This window comes from Lottia gigantea, assembly GCF_000327385.1.
Source record: "Lottia gigantea unplaced genomic scaffold LOTGIsca_58, whole genome shotgun sequence".
Classification (NCBI taxonomy): Eukaryota; Metazoa; Mollusca; class Gastropoda; family Lottiidae; genus Lottia; species Lottia gigantea.
In genome coordinates this window covers 504,056-523,108 of record NW_008709979.1, presented here as the reverse complement: position 1 = coordinate 523,108, position 19,053 = coordinate 504,056, and the positions used below count along the sequence as shown (strand labels likewise).

The 19,053-nt window shown below is 33.7% G+C and overlaps 1 protein-coding gene across 1 annotated transcript; it reads left to right on the top strand.

Moving 5' to 3' along the window:
• Window positions 1-244: 244 nt before the first annotated feature.
• Window positions 245-18,895, top strand: LOTGIDRAFT_127517 (hypothetical protein; the record flags this gene model as incomplete). The annotated part of the gene is made up of 29 exons (XM_009063476.1): window positions 245-367; window positions 712-777; window positions 2,090-2,444; window positions 2,711-2,858; window positions 3,078-3,183; window positions 3,630-3,747; window positions 4,264-4,335; window positions 6,586-6,724; window positions 7,312-7,531; window positions 8,093-8,257; window positions 8,461-8,603; window positions 8,879-8,992; window positions 9,114-9,177; window positions 9,511-9,566; window positions 9,906-10,055; window positions 10,250-10,361; window positions 10,903-11,222; window positions 11,902-12,073; window positions 12,424-12,567; window positions 13,035-14,014; window positions 14,212-14,433; window positions 14,663-14,742; window positions 14,959-15,061; window positions 15,738-15,891; window positions 16,065-16,253; window positions 16,500-16,635; window positions 16,730-16,930; window positions 17,052-17,997; window positions 18,085-18,895. The coding sequence occupies 29 exons, from the start codon at window positions 245-247 to the stop codon at window positions 18,893-18,895; spliced, it is 6,609 nt and encodes a 2,202-aa protein (XP_009061724.1).
• Window positions 18,896-19,053: the final 158 nt, after the last annotated feature.

The window sequence follows — 19,053 nt, the reverse complement described above, 5'->3', positions numbered from 1 at the left end:
TGGACTTGAGTAAAGAATAGAATCTCCATATAAGAAGATATATTCATTAGACTAAATCATTATTGAAACATTATTTTTTTGTCATCTTAAGAGGTAGTTTACCCTTCAGACCTTTCACAATCCCACACTATATATAGAGCGGGCCAACAAATAATGAGTTTAAGAAATACTTTCTGATATTAGTTCACTCCATTAAATTTTTCTTTACAGATTTATGCTATCATGATTTAAACAATACTAGACAATGGAGAAGAGGAGTAAAAGAAGAGAGACAACTCTAGTCTCTGATTTATCACAGTTGTCGTTCTTAGATGAAAATGTTATACTTAACGAATTGAAGAAACGCTACAAAGAAGAACAATATTATGTATGTTTATATGATTATTTATTTAGTGAAACCAATCAAATCTATTTACCCTCCTTTCGATTACTTTACATCAGGTACCCGAAATAACATCCACTGTTTTCAACTACACTTTGAAGGGGCCAATATTGAAAAAAGAAAAAAGAAACCTACCATAGGAAATCGAAAGAAACTAATGATGTAGTTGTGGCAAAATGTTCCTAAATGAAAACTGCATGATTGAACAATCTTAATTAGCCCAATCCGGAAAAGAAAAGTGTACAGTAGCACTTTGAGCCCATGAATTATTGTAATGGTTATAGTAATTCTCATCAGTATTTAATTGATAATAAATGTTATATTTACAGACATATCTGGGCGATGTTTTAGTTGCTTTGAATCCAAATAAATCTATACCAATATTTGACGATAAGGTAAGTATTGAAGCATCGAAAATTTGCAAGATCAATCACATTCATCAATTCACACTATTAAAACTTATGATTTCTCTACTCTATACACAACCATTCCTAATTCCAAATTAAAATCCAGATTTAATGACATTATATACCAGGCCTTCTTATCTAAAACCGAAATACATTGTTGTAACTCAACCTATTACGTCAAAAACCACTCTGACGCTATCAATAATAATATATAGAATATATCAGAAGAGGATGTCGTTAAAGTGTTGACTTTTTTGATAGATAATTGGTCGAATTTTGCTGGGAGATATTTTAGCAAGTAATCGGTATTCCTATGTGTACTAATTGTGCTTCTTTACTTTATTTCTTTACTCTATGAGGTAGAATTTATTTAAGGCCTTCAATGCAAGGTCACTAAACAACTAGCTCGTTCCTTCAATTCTACTATTCGTTACATTACGAATTACTCGGCTTTTTGAGACTATGTAGATAAAATCTACCCAGGAGAGATGGTTAGACACCAGCGTCCTAATTGGATTTGCTTCTTGAAATTGCCAACAACCACGATCTTTGTGTCAAATGATAAACGTGACAACTGATTTTCCAACAGTAAATTTCCAATCATGTGCAGTAATACACCACAATCACCAGCTTATGGAGTGTACATTTCACAACTCATCCGCTATGCAAGGGCTTGTTATGGGGATTTCCTAGCTAAAAGCTAAAAGCTAAAAGCTAAAAGGTTACTTGACACACAAAACTTCATATGTCATGTAGAAAATTATATTGTCGTTACACCTTGGTAGATACAAAAACCTGTTTGTTTCTGGCATTGGCTGATTTGTTTGGTCAGGCATGAATTGATCTGGTTGTATCTCATGATTTTTACCATTGTCGTACTGACGGGTTTCGTTCGCAAGCAGATCATTCTGTCTCTTTCGAATCACCTGATCGTAAATTATTTTGGAGGAGTTTACTACCACACAACGTTTACTCTAGATTTTGCCATACTTTGGACGATATTTTGATTGACGGAATTGTCTTGCATATACGGATATTGTATTAGCAGCATTTGCAAATTCATTTGTTAGTGTAGGTTACAAATAATTGTAAACACAATATTTTTTTATGGAAATTATAATTGAAAAATACAAAACAGGTTATGTCTTCAGTTTTTCTCCTGCAATGTTTTGTATCCCCGTATGGACCAACCGGTCTCAACTCCAAAAATATGATATACATTTCATTTCCCAAAAATACTGAAACAGTGGATCAGGTTTTTGTGACTTAATATCGAACGATATCCTGTAAAATATTTCAGCATCACGAAGAGTATAGTAATTCCAGTTTGGATCAGACCGATTCCAACAGAACACCACATATATTCTGGATAGCTCAACAAGCTTACAACCGTCTACTAGCGACATGTCAAAACCAATGTATATTAGTCAGCGGGGAATCAGGGGCTGGCAAAACAGAGTCCACAAAATTAGCAATTTCCCATCTATCTTATATGTGTTCAACAGACTCAAATGAGAATCTACAAGAAAAAATCATCCAGATCAACCCCTTGCTAGAATCATTTGGAAATGCTGTTACTCCAATGAATGATAACTCGAGCCGTTTTGGGAAATTAATTGAACTACACTTCACCGAGGATGGCCATTTGAGTGGGGGTAAGAAGCTTTTGGGTTTTTGCCCTATATTTTTTCGGTTGCTATCCCCCCTCGTTTCCTACGCCAATAAAGAGAGTATCTTGAACAAATCCGAGGGGTTCCTAACTTACTTTTTGCTTCGAAGCCTGTCTTGAATCATTTTCATAATGTATGGTTTAACATATTAATGCATAAAATAACTCTTCCTAGTTGCAGTTACCGTTCATCACGGTTACTAGTTTCTAACGTTTTGAATCAAAAACATCAAATGATACTTATTTTTTCAGCGAAAATTTTCGATTATCTGTTAGAGAAATCAAGAGTAGTACATCATGGTTCTGGAGAACAAAATTTCCATTTTCTATATTATTTATTTGATGGTCTGACAGAGGATAAGAAAAAATATTATTATTTAGAGGACATTGAGCAATTTCGGTAAATATAAATTATTCTCAAGCACAGTTTTCGATTTATTTCTTCCCACAACAACTTTTGTATGGTTTGTAAATTTCAACTTCATCCTCGCTTGCAGTTAGAAGAAGGTGAAGTTAAAGTTGAAATACAAGTTCAATGACAAAGCGAAATGGTGGAGACAGCAATGCACTGTGAAGAGTTTAAGTTTTAAGTTTAAATGTTACATATATTATACTTCAGAGTACTTCAAAATGGTCGACGTAATAAATCAGAACAAGTGGAGAGAAATAAACAGAAATTTCACCAACAAATTGATATTATGAAGATGATCGGGTTCTCGGAAGAGGTACACAATAATTTGTTTTTAATTATCTCATGAGTCATATTTACCAAACTATATTCATATATATTCCGATAAATCCATGTAATCGAAAACATTTATCATTGTACGTGATACGTCCTATCTTTCTAAAGAAGTACAATAAGGTTAATGCATTGTATTAGCCTATTCATGTTAGATTTTCAAGTGATCATGCAATATTTCCGTTTACGGCCAAGTTGACTGGATTCGGTCAAGTGAGAGAATGCACTTTTCTGAGACGCGCCGACGAAGGATTGGCAGTGGTTAAGATTGTCATTATTATATACCTATTAAATATAAAACCACTTCTAAGAATATCAATAAGGTTATTATAATCTACTTGAGCTAAAGAAAACTATTAATTTTATTGAATCATAAATGAATGTCTTCCTTATTTAATATGCTTTTATTGATTTTTATTCTTTTAAAAGGACATTTCAAGTATTTTGACACTCTTATCTGCGATATTGAACGTCACCAATTTGGTCTTTGTAGATGACACGGAAGTGGATGGCGTTAATATTGAAAATGAATTCCATCTTCGAGTTGGTATGACGTTAAAGACTTTATATTCAACTCATCGAGTTGAGTGGGGGCCCATGGACTTTAGTGGGAATATTTCTCTTTTTAACTTTCTGCTCTCCTGCATTCAACTATTGCCAGTTACTGGAAGATTTAAGGATTTTCAGTCTGTAGCTATTACCTATTATTGCTAGTTGCTTAGTTTGATTATAAATGTATACTTCTATACATTTTTTTTAATTTTGTATTTTTTTCTGAGATTGGGTTCCCTAAGGGGTGAGAGCTGTGGACTACAACCAGTCCCTGTGGTAGTCACTGTTATTATTGAATTTAATTTAATTAGTATATCAAATACATATACATCCTGGTCTATACAGTACAAATTCATTAAGTTTTATTGGATTTTTGTTAAATTTTAGTTTGGTTTCCCAATATGATACAATGCACAAAAAATATCATTTCATTTCAGAAACCGTATCAAGTATATCAAACTTTTAAGCATAATGCAATTATGCAATAAGGAATATTTGTTCTCTTTTCCAGCTACTAGTTTCTTGGGGATAGAAATTGAAGAACTAACGACAGCATTGATATCTAGTACAATATTTGTTAGAGGTAGGCATCGAATAAACATAATATGGCATAAAAATGTACGCGTAAAAATGCTAGAACCCTTCCTTCCCCGAGAAATAAATATTCTGTAAAATCATTTTATTGGCATATTAATACTGAATGAAAAGCTATTCTTCTTTTTTTTAAATATTACGAAATGTTCCCTGTTTAAAGGATTGTGAAGAGGTTTTTTAAATTTTGTTATGTGTATCGGGGACACATCAATTTACACTATTCCAGTTTTCGACCAGACGTCTGTGGTTCCTACAATTCCTCTGAAACTAAGTGTTTGATGACGTCACTAATCGCGATGGGCCTTATGTGATAAAGCATATTTTGCGATTAATGATGTCATCAAGCCCTTTTGTGGAATTGCAGAAACCACAGACGACTGATTGAAAATTGGAATGATGCAAATTAGTATTATCAGTGTTCTTGACTCATATAAATTTTTTAGAAAATCTCTATACAATCTCTTTAAAGGTCGATATGCTTTTGACATTTATTATAGCTATAAATTTCTCATATGAATATTCGTCTCATATTTTCATATTTACACTCCTTAATCGTCCTTTCATTATTATGACGATGGATGAAGTAATGCATATTACAGGACTACACTCGATAACCAATCTATAAATGATATACTTTACAAGAAGTACTAAGAATATACTTAACATATTCCTGTACATATTCCTGTCAGATTCAATTTTTGAAATTGATGAAAATGACCCAGATCATCGCAGCATAGTCTGAGCGAGGTAAAAAAGGTTGCGTTGATTTGTTGTAGGGAAGTATATCCATGTAAATTTATTGCGACCTATATGTACAAGTTGGCTTGCTTTTAATACAAATTCATTGGTAGTTTAAAAGTTATCCTCTGAAAAATTGTATTTGACTACAATGACAATGGGTCACAGATTATTCGTAGACGCTAAGCTTTTCATCTCACCTGAAACTTTCTACCGTGTTTCATTTAAGAACGTAAACGAAATCTAGTATTAGGAACTGAATTAATACATATTACATGTTTCAACATTTATTTTGTTTCACAAATATGCACATTTTCTCGAAAATTTAATTTAATTTGATGAGGAAGATTTTGGAGAATAGAATAATGAGATATTTTTTGTGTTTAAAATGAATTCAGGATAAAAGCCCCTAAAATATAGTTGTAACTCAATATAGTTATTGAGTCACAATTCAAAGAATTTAGGTATATCCCCTATTTATTACCCTGTTAAAACTATTTCGTGTGTGACAGATTTCACAGAAAACCTTTGATTTATTGAAAGAAGGAATTTAAACTAAATGTTGACGAGTCAACCAAGATAAATTCCATGGAAACTCATTTAAAGGGATTGCAAAGAGATTTTCTAAAAAGCCACATCATAAAACGCATAGTTTTAGTGGAATTACTAATACCACAGACATCTGCCTGAAAATTGAAATGAAGCCTCTTGATGCTGATGGTGTCCTCGATACACATAGAAATTTAAGCAAACCTCTTTACAAACCCTTTAAACCTTTTATCACATCGTCGAATCTCCGAGCCTTACCGATAATCATTTTACTCCGAACACATAATGTCATTTTCTAGTCTTTATCAAGCTATTGATCAATACTTATAATAATCATTTTAACCATAATTTATACGAAATGAATCGATACGCCTATCAATTGATTCCTAAACTAAACTAAAAAATCTACAAAATGACATCCCAGAAACAAAAGATTGTACCTTTAAAACAGTATATTATAAGGTTGGTGGAGATCAATGAAGGAAGTGAAACGGTTTATCATAATTATTTCAATCCAGAGAAATGCGTGAATAAAATCTTCGAAATGACATTACAGAAAAACAAAAAAAAAATTAAAAGGTTGTTCCTTAAAATATGCAAAGGGTGTAAGGTTATGAAGATAAATGCACGCGATACTTGTGTTTTTTATATAAACATTTTGAGAAATAAAACAAATTCTAGGATGCTTGAGTGATTTTCTTTTCATACGTTGTTATATTGGTTATTTAAACATTATGTTATAACTAAAATACTCATCTTAAAGCGTATCTTTATTTTATAACCCACAACACCAAATTAAAGGATGGTTATAAATACTGCTTTAGTGATTCTTGTTCAGAAAATATTTAACCAATATGTTATTTTAACATTATGCAAAAATTAGCCAAACATATTCATCTTATAGCGAGCTAATTCCATAGCCTATAAAATTCATATAATTGAACCCTTTCAGGTGAACGAGTGGAAACGCTAAAGAAAAAACATCAAGCTGAAGACTGTAGAGATACTATAGCTAAGATTCTGTATTCAAGATTATTTGGTTGGATTGTAGGACAAATTAATGTTCATCTTAAACCAAAAACAGACAATGGGTATTGAACTTATTATTCACACTCGACACTTCATCTACCCAATATCTGAACATAACAAAAACTTCAAAATATGAGATACTTTAAACTGCTACAACATATGATCATAGTAGATACATAATTATAATATTATTCTATTCCAATTGTTCTGGAAATGTTCTCCAAAACCCCATTTAAGGTTAATGACTCATTGTATATAGGCTATGTTTATGTGCCTATGCTATATCATGGTGGACAAAATAATCTTGTGGTCAGTGGCGACGCCAGCCTCCCTAAACTTGGGGTAGACTCCAATCTGCAGATAGTGGTCAAGGTATACGAACTTTATCTTATAATTTCGTAATACCTTGACCATTGTGAAGATGTTAGTTGTGCGTGTGTGAGGTTTCTCCCCAAGAAAATAGAATTGATTTGGTGCATTCTGCCATATATTTTTGGGCTGAAGTTCATGAAACTGGTATTATTTATTCAAATCTGTTAGAAATGAAGTGGGATATAATTGAGGGTACAAACCATATTTTAGACTAATATAATAAATTGACTGCATATGGCTGAATAATAGCCATTCATTTACTCTATTTTTTTTTCAGACGTAATTCTACAGTGTCTATATTAGATTTAGCAGGTTTTGAATGTTTACCTATGAACACATTTGATCAATTATGTATAAATGCTGCCAATGAGCGTTTACAACAGTATTTTTATGATAAAATATTCAAATATGAACGATCTGATTATGAGAAAGAAGGTGTGGACGTCAGTCTTGTAGAATTTCAGGATAACCAAGATTTGATAGACTTGTTTTTCAAGGTAAGAATATCTGATGTTGTATGAATAAGCATAAGTCATAGTAATGATATTCTACATTTGTAGACCTATATTTTTCATAATTGCATACTATTTATCAGGTAAGATTATTCTATCGAAACAAAGATGGTAATAAATTTGATACTAAATTACTTTAATTGGGAAATTGATTTTGGTTTCCTTAGATGTAAAGACGACTGATTTGCTCCTTAATTAGCATCGGAACTACGTGGCCTATGCAGATGATCAGAGAAAGATGAATTCATATAAAGGGAGACAAGAGTTATAACAAATAACCTACTATTAGCAATAGATATATCGCCGAAGTCCAATGCCAGAAAATAAGGAATTGTTGCAATCCGTCTTAGTGATGTCAGTTGGATTCAAATTGGACATACAAGGTCCCTTTATTTCAAAATTATTTATTTTATTAGCTATATTTATTAGCTATTGACAAGACAATGAAATGCTGAATATTTTCACTTCATCTGGACTGGATCTTTTTAATTATATAAAGCTAATGTGAATACGCATTTCTAAACCATACAGTGTTTTTCCTTTCAGAAACCATTAGGTTTATTTTACCTTATTGATGAAGAGTCGAGTTTACCAAGAGCTAATGATAAAAGCCTGGTTCAGAAATTAGAAAATATTTGTGGTTCCTCTCCACATTATAAAACAGTACCAGGAGATCAAGCTGCTTTTACCATATCACATTATGCTGGAAAGGTATTGAATCCCTAATATTTGATTTTTAACCTTACTGAATTCTTTTACTAGGTGGTGTACAAAACAACATGACCACTATTAAATAAAACAAAAAAAATAAGTTCCATTCTGCCTGATGAGTTCAGTACCATACTGCATTAAATATCGTATTTAAACTTAACTGACGTCACTTTTTACACTTCACAAATCATCACATTTTCTAGGTGTCATACTGTGCCAAAGGAATGGTTGAGAAGAATAGAGATTCTATAAGCCAGAATGTTCTAGATTGTTTATTAAAGAGTTCTAATGATATGGTTCAGATGCTGTTTTCACCTTCACAGCAAGAGATGGGATCCTGTTCAAGGTATGTCTTAGTTTGATTTGAAAAAAGATCCATGGTAATGGTAAATTTAACTGATTAAATTCCTCTTAATTAACCTCGATTTTGGCTGTGACTATTACACATTTCAGTTTCGTGTTGATGTATTCGGTTCTCATTGACCACCAACAATACTAAATGATAAGAAATGAAACCTAAGAAGTTGAACACTTACATCACCAGTGATAGTAAAAAATGGTTGCATGTTTTACAATTTGAATAATATTCGATTCGAAAAATAATTATACTATTTATTGTAGGGCATTCGGAGCAACTCTTTTAAAACCACAAGCTCCATCTCGTCCAGTTATTGAAATAACCGATGGGGATAAAAGTATATCAAAAGCCACAGCAGAGAAGCTAAAACGAAAAAGGTTAGTATTTTGTTTATACAATTTTTGAATGTGGTATTGCAGACTTTTTCAATACCTGGAAATTAAATACAACATTAAACATGTGAAATTGATTAATCAAACTATTTATGTAATCTTCCAGCCTCAATAAAAGTAATAACGGATCTGAAATTCAAACCAAATCATTTGTTTCAAGATATTTTCGGGTAAGTTACCATTATCAAATAGACTTTGGCAGCAAGACAAACCTTTGTATTTTAAAAAAAGACAATTGTACACCAATAAAACTATTCGCTGAGAGAAATGAGTTTTGGATTGTCATTTGATGCAGGATATCGTCAACACAAGTCGTCAGAAGGTTACGATCTTATTGGAAATGATTAGGAAGCTTATGAAGCCATCATATTTATTTATGTCAATAGCATATGAAGAGCTCGTAGGCTACTACCAATGTTTCGCCAATATGATGTTTTGGATTTTGGGTTTTGTATTGCAGTTTGGATCGTTAGTATTAGTTCATTTATGATTATTATTTTCAGAAATCTTTAGATGATTTGATGACGAAGATTTCATCTGTTAACCCTTGGTTTGTCAGGTATGTTTGAGTTTGTATCACAAAGTAAAAAACCGATATGTACAATCAATAATCTAAAGTCCACAAAAAAGTGACAAAAAAAGAGAAGTAGACTTGAAATGAGTCCAATTATCCGGGAGCATTCAAAAGAGATATGAATGTCGAAGCCATTTGTCCACGCAAGGAGTAAATGTTTCCTTTCAGAGCACTGCGGCCACCAAGATAGCATCTCTGTCTGACTTCATTCACAAGACAATTTCATACGTACGACAATCTGGGTCGTTATTTCTCTAGTATTATATTTTGGATAATCTAATTTGAATTGATTTATCAATGTGATATACATGTATCAATTTGCAGATGTGTTCGTCCAAATTCAAAGAATCGTGCCAACAGTTTTGATGCCGAACTTGTTATGAACCAATTGAGATGTAATGGATTATTAGAAATTACCAAGATACGGCGAGATGGATTTGCTATCAGGATACCAGTTCAGGATTTCGTTAAAAGGTATTCTGTGGGGAAGGATTGTTGCATTCCTATTATTGTACTAGTATTACACAGTCTTTTGATAGTGTACATGCTTATGGTATTATCACATATTATGCTTCGGCTTTCTGGCTAGAATAAACTAGAATGAAAAAAAAATTGTAGTAGTCAAATATTATTATTTATTTCATATAATTTTTTGATTTTTATTTAAGCTATCGAGAAATTTGTTACAAAGCAAAAGAAGTATTACCAGATCCATGGCAGGCGGCACAAAAAATTATGCAAGTGGCAAAGGCTAAAGATTACGTTTTTGGTCATACGAAGGTAAGTTTTAATCTGACCTGTAGCTAGTCCGAAACACCTGCCTCTATTCCAGCCACTGATGGATATTTTGACAGTAGTTTGGAGTAGAGTCAGAAGAAAAAGATTTTCCACACCTCCAAAGATGCGTTTTCTCTAACATAATATTGAATTAAGATGATTGTAAATTAGTGTTGGGTATCACCGTAACTTGCGTTTTGTTAGTATCAGTATCACGTGACTCCGCGACCTTTGAACTTTTGGCTGCGCACGCAGTTTTCAATGGCCGATATTAGATCAGTTTCGTACAAAAAAAATTTGATGGAACCGGAGACATGTCATTGATGGTGTAGGAGGGAAATTATGGTGTGACTGAACTACAAAAATATCCATCTTTCCAATTATCCATTTGATCTAAAGATTGTTTTAGTTATGGGCCCCGGTGTATTTTAACCAGTGCTTCGGGTACATTTCGGTAGGAACTGTCCACAACTTATTATTGGCGTATTAAGTCAACAGCCTTTGGCCACATAAAAGCAAAAATACATCTGGTTTCAATCTACAGGTATTCCTTCGACACTGGCATGGACCACTGCTCAATAATACATTGGAAAGAATCAAGAGAGAGGAGCGCGAGGCAGAGCAAAGAAAACGAGCTGCTTTGGAAAAGAAATTAACTGTTATCAAATCACCAGAGCCATCAGCCATAGTTGCTTCAACAACAGAATCTAAATCTGTGGTCAAAGTTAAAGACTGGATTCAACTCAATGAAAAAGAATTCACAGAAAAGGAAGATTTAAATCGGTCATCGTCATATATCAAGAGCATTGTGGCCGATGAAATGAACATATCATTCTCATCTTGTTCTATTACGGTTAGTTCATTGTGACTTTGGAATATTGAATATTAACTTATGTACTGCACATTCTGTCAGCGTTCCTAATACGAATGAAACTAATCAGTGTGATAAAAATCATAATCATAATACTTTGATATATATGGCTATATGATTGGTCGGAATGATTAGATTAATAAGTATGTCGAAATACAGTTTCTAGCAATAATTTGTTTTCATAAATAATTTGTTACTTGCATTGCAACTATAGGCGATCTTATGTGCTTTCTTTGATGTTATCAATTTTTCTTTTTAAAGATAATGTTAAAATAATTTTTTGACCAGAATATATTTGAAAGAATTCAGTGATTGGACATAATCCGCGATAAATAGAGTACATAATAATGATGATTGCTTTTGACGAATGAATTTACATCTTCTCACACTTCAGGAAAAGAATGATCTAGATGAAGATGAATGTTTTGAACCGTAAGTACAACACTTCTTATTTTCGAGTTGAACGCTTATGCACTGTATCCTAGAAATCTAGGGAGACAGTGAAAAGAAAAACAAATTCGTAAATGTTTTTGCGGAACTTTATGTTTTACCGTATTATCGAATTTATTTCAGATAGGCAAAAGCAGAAGGTAAGAGCAACAGCAATACATAATTATAATCACCTTTCCATTTGGATATGTAACATCTAACACGAATATGTTTTATTTTCAGTCGTTCCTGGGATAGATTCCAAAAAATACCTCGAGATAGAATTGATCAAAGAGATACTTTTAGGACATTCCTGAAATGTTGTAAGATAATTTGCTATCAAGCCTTATTTATAACCGTATTAGGTTCGGCTGTGGTCAGTAAATTGTCACTATTAACTATGACATCGGGGATAGTTCGGGTAATATAATTATATCATTTCTATCTAATAGCAAAGTTTGGTTAGCACATAACGAACTTTTTTCAAAAATCGATTTTCTTGAGAATAACATTATATGGAAATGTTTCAAACACAATTTTCTTTACAGTATGGTATTATTAATGTTCAAAAAATACTTTTTGGATACTGGTATTACCATACAGGATGCGAAATGAAAATGAAACGGCGTTTTGTGTCCCTTATTATAGTTTTCTAGCTAAAGAAGAACACGAGTTACTCATGGTTTGGATTTAACCTTATTCTGTTGAAACCGCCAAGAAATTGTGAAATCAAACCACCCTAATTAGTGGTCCTGTTTGTTTCAGGAACTTGGAAATAACGATGCCAATCCAACCCATACGATGTTATTGATCAGTGTATGCTTTCCATATTTCTGCTGGATATTTGCATACACATTTAAATCATTATTTGGAAGCACTGGGTGGCCTTCAATAACTATGACTATAATTGTAAGTATTACTGATTAAAGGTTTCACGAAAAGAGAAGAAATTCTGAATGATTTTCAGACTGACGTTCTTCTTTGCCTCTTAATTCGATGCAGCAACAGCAGATCCTGTATCATATCAAGCATTTGAAGATCTTTGACTTTTTACGTGCACAAGTTATAGATAAAGGGCATCATATGTTCGTCCCATCTGTACGTTTGGTCTGAGTGAACTAATAGCTCACTGGCCTGGATTCGTCGTCCCATTTGTTATTTTACCCCATACCTTATAAAAAATAGAAAATGGTATGAACTGAAGAGCTTTAAACTCTTGAGACTAAAGATTATTCAATCTGAGCTCAAAATGGGTACTGTGTCGGGTGTCGCTAAGCAGGGCATGATCACCCTGCCTACCAAAACACCTTGTAACATTGTGACCTTGCTCTAATTTCATATGAATTATGCTTATGAATCTTTTTTCGTAATTTCAGACTTTAATTTTGGAGCTACTTCACAGTTTTGGATTATGTCTTCTGCTATTTCGAATCTTACCCAAAGTCGATATATTTGGCGCTTTGATAATATTATCTTCTGTGTCAGCAATACCGTCAATATTGCAGATGTTCTGGTCATTTAAGGTTAAAACTATGCCATATAAGAAAAAAGTGTTAGGGAGTATCTTACACAGTGTCGCCGCCTTTTTTCAAGTAGGCTGTATTGTTATGACCATATTTTTAGGAGTTTTGTTTAAACAAACTGATAAAGATGCAATGAAAGAGTATGTTGTTGGAGATCTTAAAGCTAATACTGTGGTCAACAATGCGGTTGTCTTCTTTCGTGGATCAGTTTCATGGGAACTTCCGGTATCATTGTTTCTAATTTCATTGGGATATTGGGAGAATTTTATGGATGGTGATATTGCTATAGGGCGAGTTAAATTGCCATTCATATCATGGATTAAAACTCTTCATGTTGTTAGACAAAGACTCTATACATTTGTAGGGGTTTGGAAAATTGGTTGCTCTTTCCTGTTTGCGATGCTGTTAGTTGATGATTTTAGATTTAGTTTAAGTTTCGATTCAGCTCATACATCTCAATCAAAAGCGAACATGACAGAAATAGAAACGTTTTTTGACCATGCTGAGCAGTTTGGACCTTTGTATCTTCATCTTGTATCGGCATGGATCTGCTCCTACGTTTCCGGTCTAGCTTGTAAATTGTGTATGCAGTTGTTTGGTTTTTCACTTCCGCTTTCTCTGGTCACACCTGTTTCTGCAACTGTTATCATTTTACAATGTCGGTATAATTTCATACCTGAATCGGCTAACTTCTATTTTTGGATTTGTCCAACTACTGACGACGAATTGGTAATATATCACTACATTCTACTGGGAATATCGTGGCTGTCCCAGATTATCATCAATGCTCATATCTGGTTTCCACAGTCCGATAGAATGTCAAAAGTTGAAAGGTAAGTCATTTGAGTAGTTTATTGTATCGGTATTGTACGCAGATTGGATCTGTTAAATTTGGATTTATTAAAAGCCCAAAAGTACATGTTCATTTCGGATCTTGCTTCACCACAATGAAAAACATATCAGGAAATGTTACTTGCTTTAATATGGCACGGAATTAATTTCTGACCTTACATACTGTTTTGTATTTCAGGCTATTTGTATCACCAACACGATGTGTTCTAACAGATCAATCTCTGTTGATGAGAAGAAGACGATGGGAGAAAGGAACATTCCTCTACCAATACGGTGATGATGAAAGTGAATTCTACGAAATGTCTCAAAGAAATGAAAGCGTTCCAAAAATCTATGCTTGTGCTACCATGTGGCATGAAACTAGAAATGAAATGACACAACTTCTGAAGTCTATATTCAGGTACCAATAATCAGAATTGAAATTGTCTACATACATCCACTAGTAAGGAGAGAAAATCCTTTGTACCACGAATATGACTTTGCCTTGTTTGGGAATATCTGGTAATTAAGACAGGATTTTTAAGTTTTGCTGTTTATAGCACCAAAACACTTTTTTAAGTGAAGGACCATGAAGGAATGAAGGTGACCAGGCAGTTTCTAGATTAGTGAAGGTTTATTTTGCATTTCAGAATGGATATTGATCACAGTGCTCGTTTTCTGGCACAAAAATATTACCAAATCCACGATCCCGATTATTATGAATTTGAAGGTATGTGTATTATGTATTATAACATTTAAATTAATCTACCTCGGAGTTATAATGATACTGCTGTGGAACTTTGTGAAAAGGTTAGTGTAAATGAGATAAATGATTATGTTACGAACTTTCTTTGTGGATTCTGATAGAGTAATTTCATGATATCACAATAATGTATTAACAAAGAAAGTAGTATTGTATTAACTGATTTCCTATACACATTTTCAGCACATATTTTCTTTGATGACGCTATGGCTTTAGATGCAAACAATACATTATTACCGAATACATTTGTTAGAGATTTGGTGGATTGTCTTGATGAAGCACTAAGGTGGGTAACACTATGTTTATGCCACTTAAAATATTATGTTATTCAAACCATCTTGGATAATTTATGTTAAAGCGACCTATGATATATTCTGCTAGCCCGACAAATCTGGTCCTACCCGTTTCTCGGACGTTATACATTAATGGGATATCGGCACGTTCAGGGCCAGACGTGAGATGTCACCCTGTATGGTAGTTTCTCCAACGAACTTTTAGGTCGCTAGTTTTGCACCATGTTTAAAGCCTAAAACATAAACTTTGGTATCTATACAAAACTGAACCACTAATGAGTCCATCAAGACCGGATTACCGGAGATTCTATAATTCCCTAAAAGGGCCGATATCCCAGTGGTACATCATGTCCAATGAACTTGTAGGGGCAGATTTGTCGTGCTGATGACTTTACATATTATTATTTATATATACATTGTAATTAATTTAAATGTAACATGGTTTAAAGTTTACTTTGATAAAGGTTATCGCGATTTAAAAGATATTTGATTACTCATACCTATTTGATTTGCACTCTCAATTGATTTATCACTTAAACTTCCTTTGAATTCAGTGTATAGGTGTACATCGAAACAGGTTATGAATAATCAGTTAATCTAAAATATTACCTACTGTTAAATAATGCATGTTTGACTTGAAATCATCTCTACACTCTTGGTCTATTTCAGTTCGGTTCATGAAAGACAAATATCACTTGGCCCACCTAAGAGGACACCCACTCCTTATGGCGGAAGATTTACATGGGATTTACCCGGTGCCACTAGCTTAGTTGTCCATCTAAAAGACAAACACAAAATAAGACACAAAAAGCGATGGTCACAGGTAAGATGTCACATTCCTACTGGTATTCATAAATCATAACAAAAAATACTTCTTACAATGCTTTCTTAGACTTGTAAATCAGTGCTGGTTTTGTTTTTATTTACGTTATTTGCAACTTGAGAAATCAGTCGATCATTACTTTCTAAGTACAATGAATTATTCTCTTATTTAAGGTGATGTACATGTATTATTTATTGGGATTTAAACTATTGGCTGAATCTGAGACAGGTCACGAGAAAGCATCTGATATAACAGATGATCAAGTTAGATTAACAGATTCTCAACTTCGCAGACGACGTCGTTCAGCTCATTTTACTCGTAGTGTATTATTTAATTATGTACCAGAAGAAGTTCAGACAGAGGTAATATATTTACATTATACGAGATATAAATTATACAAACCGAAAATTGTAAAATACAAAAAATCTTGCTCTGCACTCCCAGAATCACAGTTTACTTGTATATGAAACTTCACTGGCTAAGTTCTTTTGACACTGTTTGTTTATGCTTCAACTCTTTCTTGCAAGAGTTTCATTTTTTTGTTCACACCTCACATATAAAATCTTTAAAATGCATTTTACATGAAACTTACATTTAATTTCTTTCAGGCTGAAAACACATTCATTCTTACATTAGATGGTGACGTTGATTTCAAACCGGATGCAGTGAGATTACTTGTTGACAGAATGAAGAAGAATAAGAAAGTTGGTGCTGCTTGTGGACGAATTCATCCTATTGGATCAGGTAACGATAAAATATATTCAAAAAATGTCGGTTATAAACTAAAATCATGGATTCTTTGGGATATTATTTTGAAAAATATTCTCTTTGTTTACAGGTCCTATGGTTTGGTATCAACAATTTGAATACGCCATTGGCCATTGGTTACAAAAAGCTACTGAACATGTTTTCGGTTGTGTTTTGTGTGCACCAGGATGCTTTAGTTTGTTTCGCGGGTCAGCTTTAATGGATGACAATGTGGCAAGGCTCTACACCACCCGAGCCACAGAGGCCGGGGAATATGTTCAATATGATCAAGGTATGGTACGCTCTATGTTTACGCACATGAGAAAATCTGATTTAGTATGCAATATTTACAATCCATTATAATTAAAAATTCGAAACATTGTGATACATAGCTAATATGCGCCCTTTTTCAGGTGAGGATCGATGGCTGAGCACATTACTACTTCAACAAGGACATAGAATAGATTATTGTGCTGCAGCAGATGCTCTAACACATGCTCCTGAAACATTTTCAGAATTTTTTAATCAACGAAGGCGATGGGGACCATCTACATTAGCCAACATCATTGACTTGTTAGGGGAATGGAAGAATACCGTGCGCATAAATGACAACATCAGTACCCTTTATACAATATATCAGATTACCTTATTGGCCTCTACAGTTCTTGGGCCAGCGACAGTCTTATTGATGATGGCAGGAGCGTATACCGTAGTCTTCAAAACAACCATTCTACAGTCTTATACATTGGCCATCGTTCCTGTAATTTTCTACATTGTTTTATGTATGTATAGTAAGGCAGAAACTCAACTGACTGTTGGGGCTATAATGAGCGCGATATACGCTGTAACAATGACAGTTGTTCTTGTCGGTACAGTCGGAACAGCAGTAGAAGGATCAATAACTAGCCCGAACGTAATATTTATGATAATGTTAGCTGCTGTATTTTTTATAGCGGCTTTAATGCACCCTGAAGAGTTCACGTGTGTTATACCCGGTGTTTTGTATTTCATTTGTATCCCGGCTGGTTATCTGGTTCTCACTACTTACTTCCTCTGTAATTTAAACATCGTATCATGGGGTACCAGAGAGGTTCCGGTGCGCAAAACAAAAGAAGATATTGAAAGAGAGTGGAAGGATCAAGCAGCCAAAGCGGCATCAAGAAGGAAAAAGAACTTTTTGGGGTGGTTGGGATTTGAATCGATTTTGAAAGAAATAGCTGAAATATTTAAGCAAATTAAAGGAATCACTTTAGATAAAGTAAATGACAAACCAAACAAATCTTCAACTGATATTTTATTGGAGGAACTAATAAAGGAAATAAAAATTGATCGAAAAAGTCGCACTCCTGCCAAAACTGTGTCTGTACCAACACCTAATGGTAATATGCATGCTATTCCACTAAGTATTCAGTCTTCAGTCGCGGATTCTGTGGTTATTTCTGAAAGTAAACCAGAAGTGAAAAAAACTAGCACAAGTACGATTGCTGAAGAATCTGTTAAAGATGAGTCATGGATATCTGGTGAAACGTTTGGAGATGGACCTATGATATTTTTAGATGCTAGAGAAAATAGATTTTGGGAGCAACTTATTAAAAAGTATTTATATCCAATAAACGAGGATAAGGAGCATCAAGAGAAAATAGCGTCAGATTTAAAATCTTTAAGGAATAATGTTGTGTTCGGTTTCTTTATGGTTAGCTCGTTGTGGGTAGCATTATCGATGCAATTGGAAGTACTGCAAGGGGAATTACAGCATTATCTTTTCTTTCAAATCCCAAGATTAACTCCTGATGACAAACCTTTAACATTCCAGCCTCTTGGTATGATGTTTCTTGTTTTTTTCGCCTGTATCTTGTTTATTCAGTTTGTAGGCATGTTCGTCCATAGATGGGGAACAATGCTTCATGTTCTGTCTATCACTGACGTAGGATTTGGGCAGAAGTTCAATGAAAAGGATAAGATTAGAGAAACTATCATGAGAGTGATTGAGCTGCAGAAAGTAAGAAATATTGAACATGAACCCGAACCTGACTATGATGAACCACTACCTGATTATGAGACTGGAGAAGGTGATGGAATGGCAGAGGAAATTAGTATACATAGTGGGGAGGACTCGGTTACAGTTCCCCCCTCATATCATACTGATGATAACTTTATATTTGACTTCCCAAGACGAACTATGAGAAATGCACGAAAGCGCCAACGAATATTTAACAGTCATGGAAATCCCACAGGTAGGATTACTAGTGTTAAATAACACATTTTCATTGAATTTAGTTAACTAGGGGTGTTTTGATGTCATATCTTATGCTACACCGTAGTGCAAATCAGCTAATTTTTGAGAATTATGCACTGATATCACAGTTCCTTACTCCGAGATTAAAGGAACTAAATCTTTTTTATGAAAAATATGAT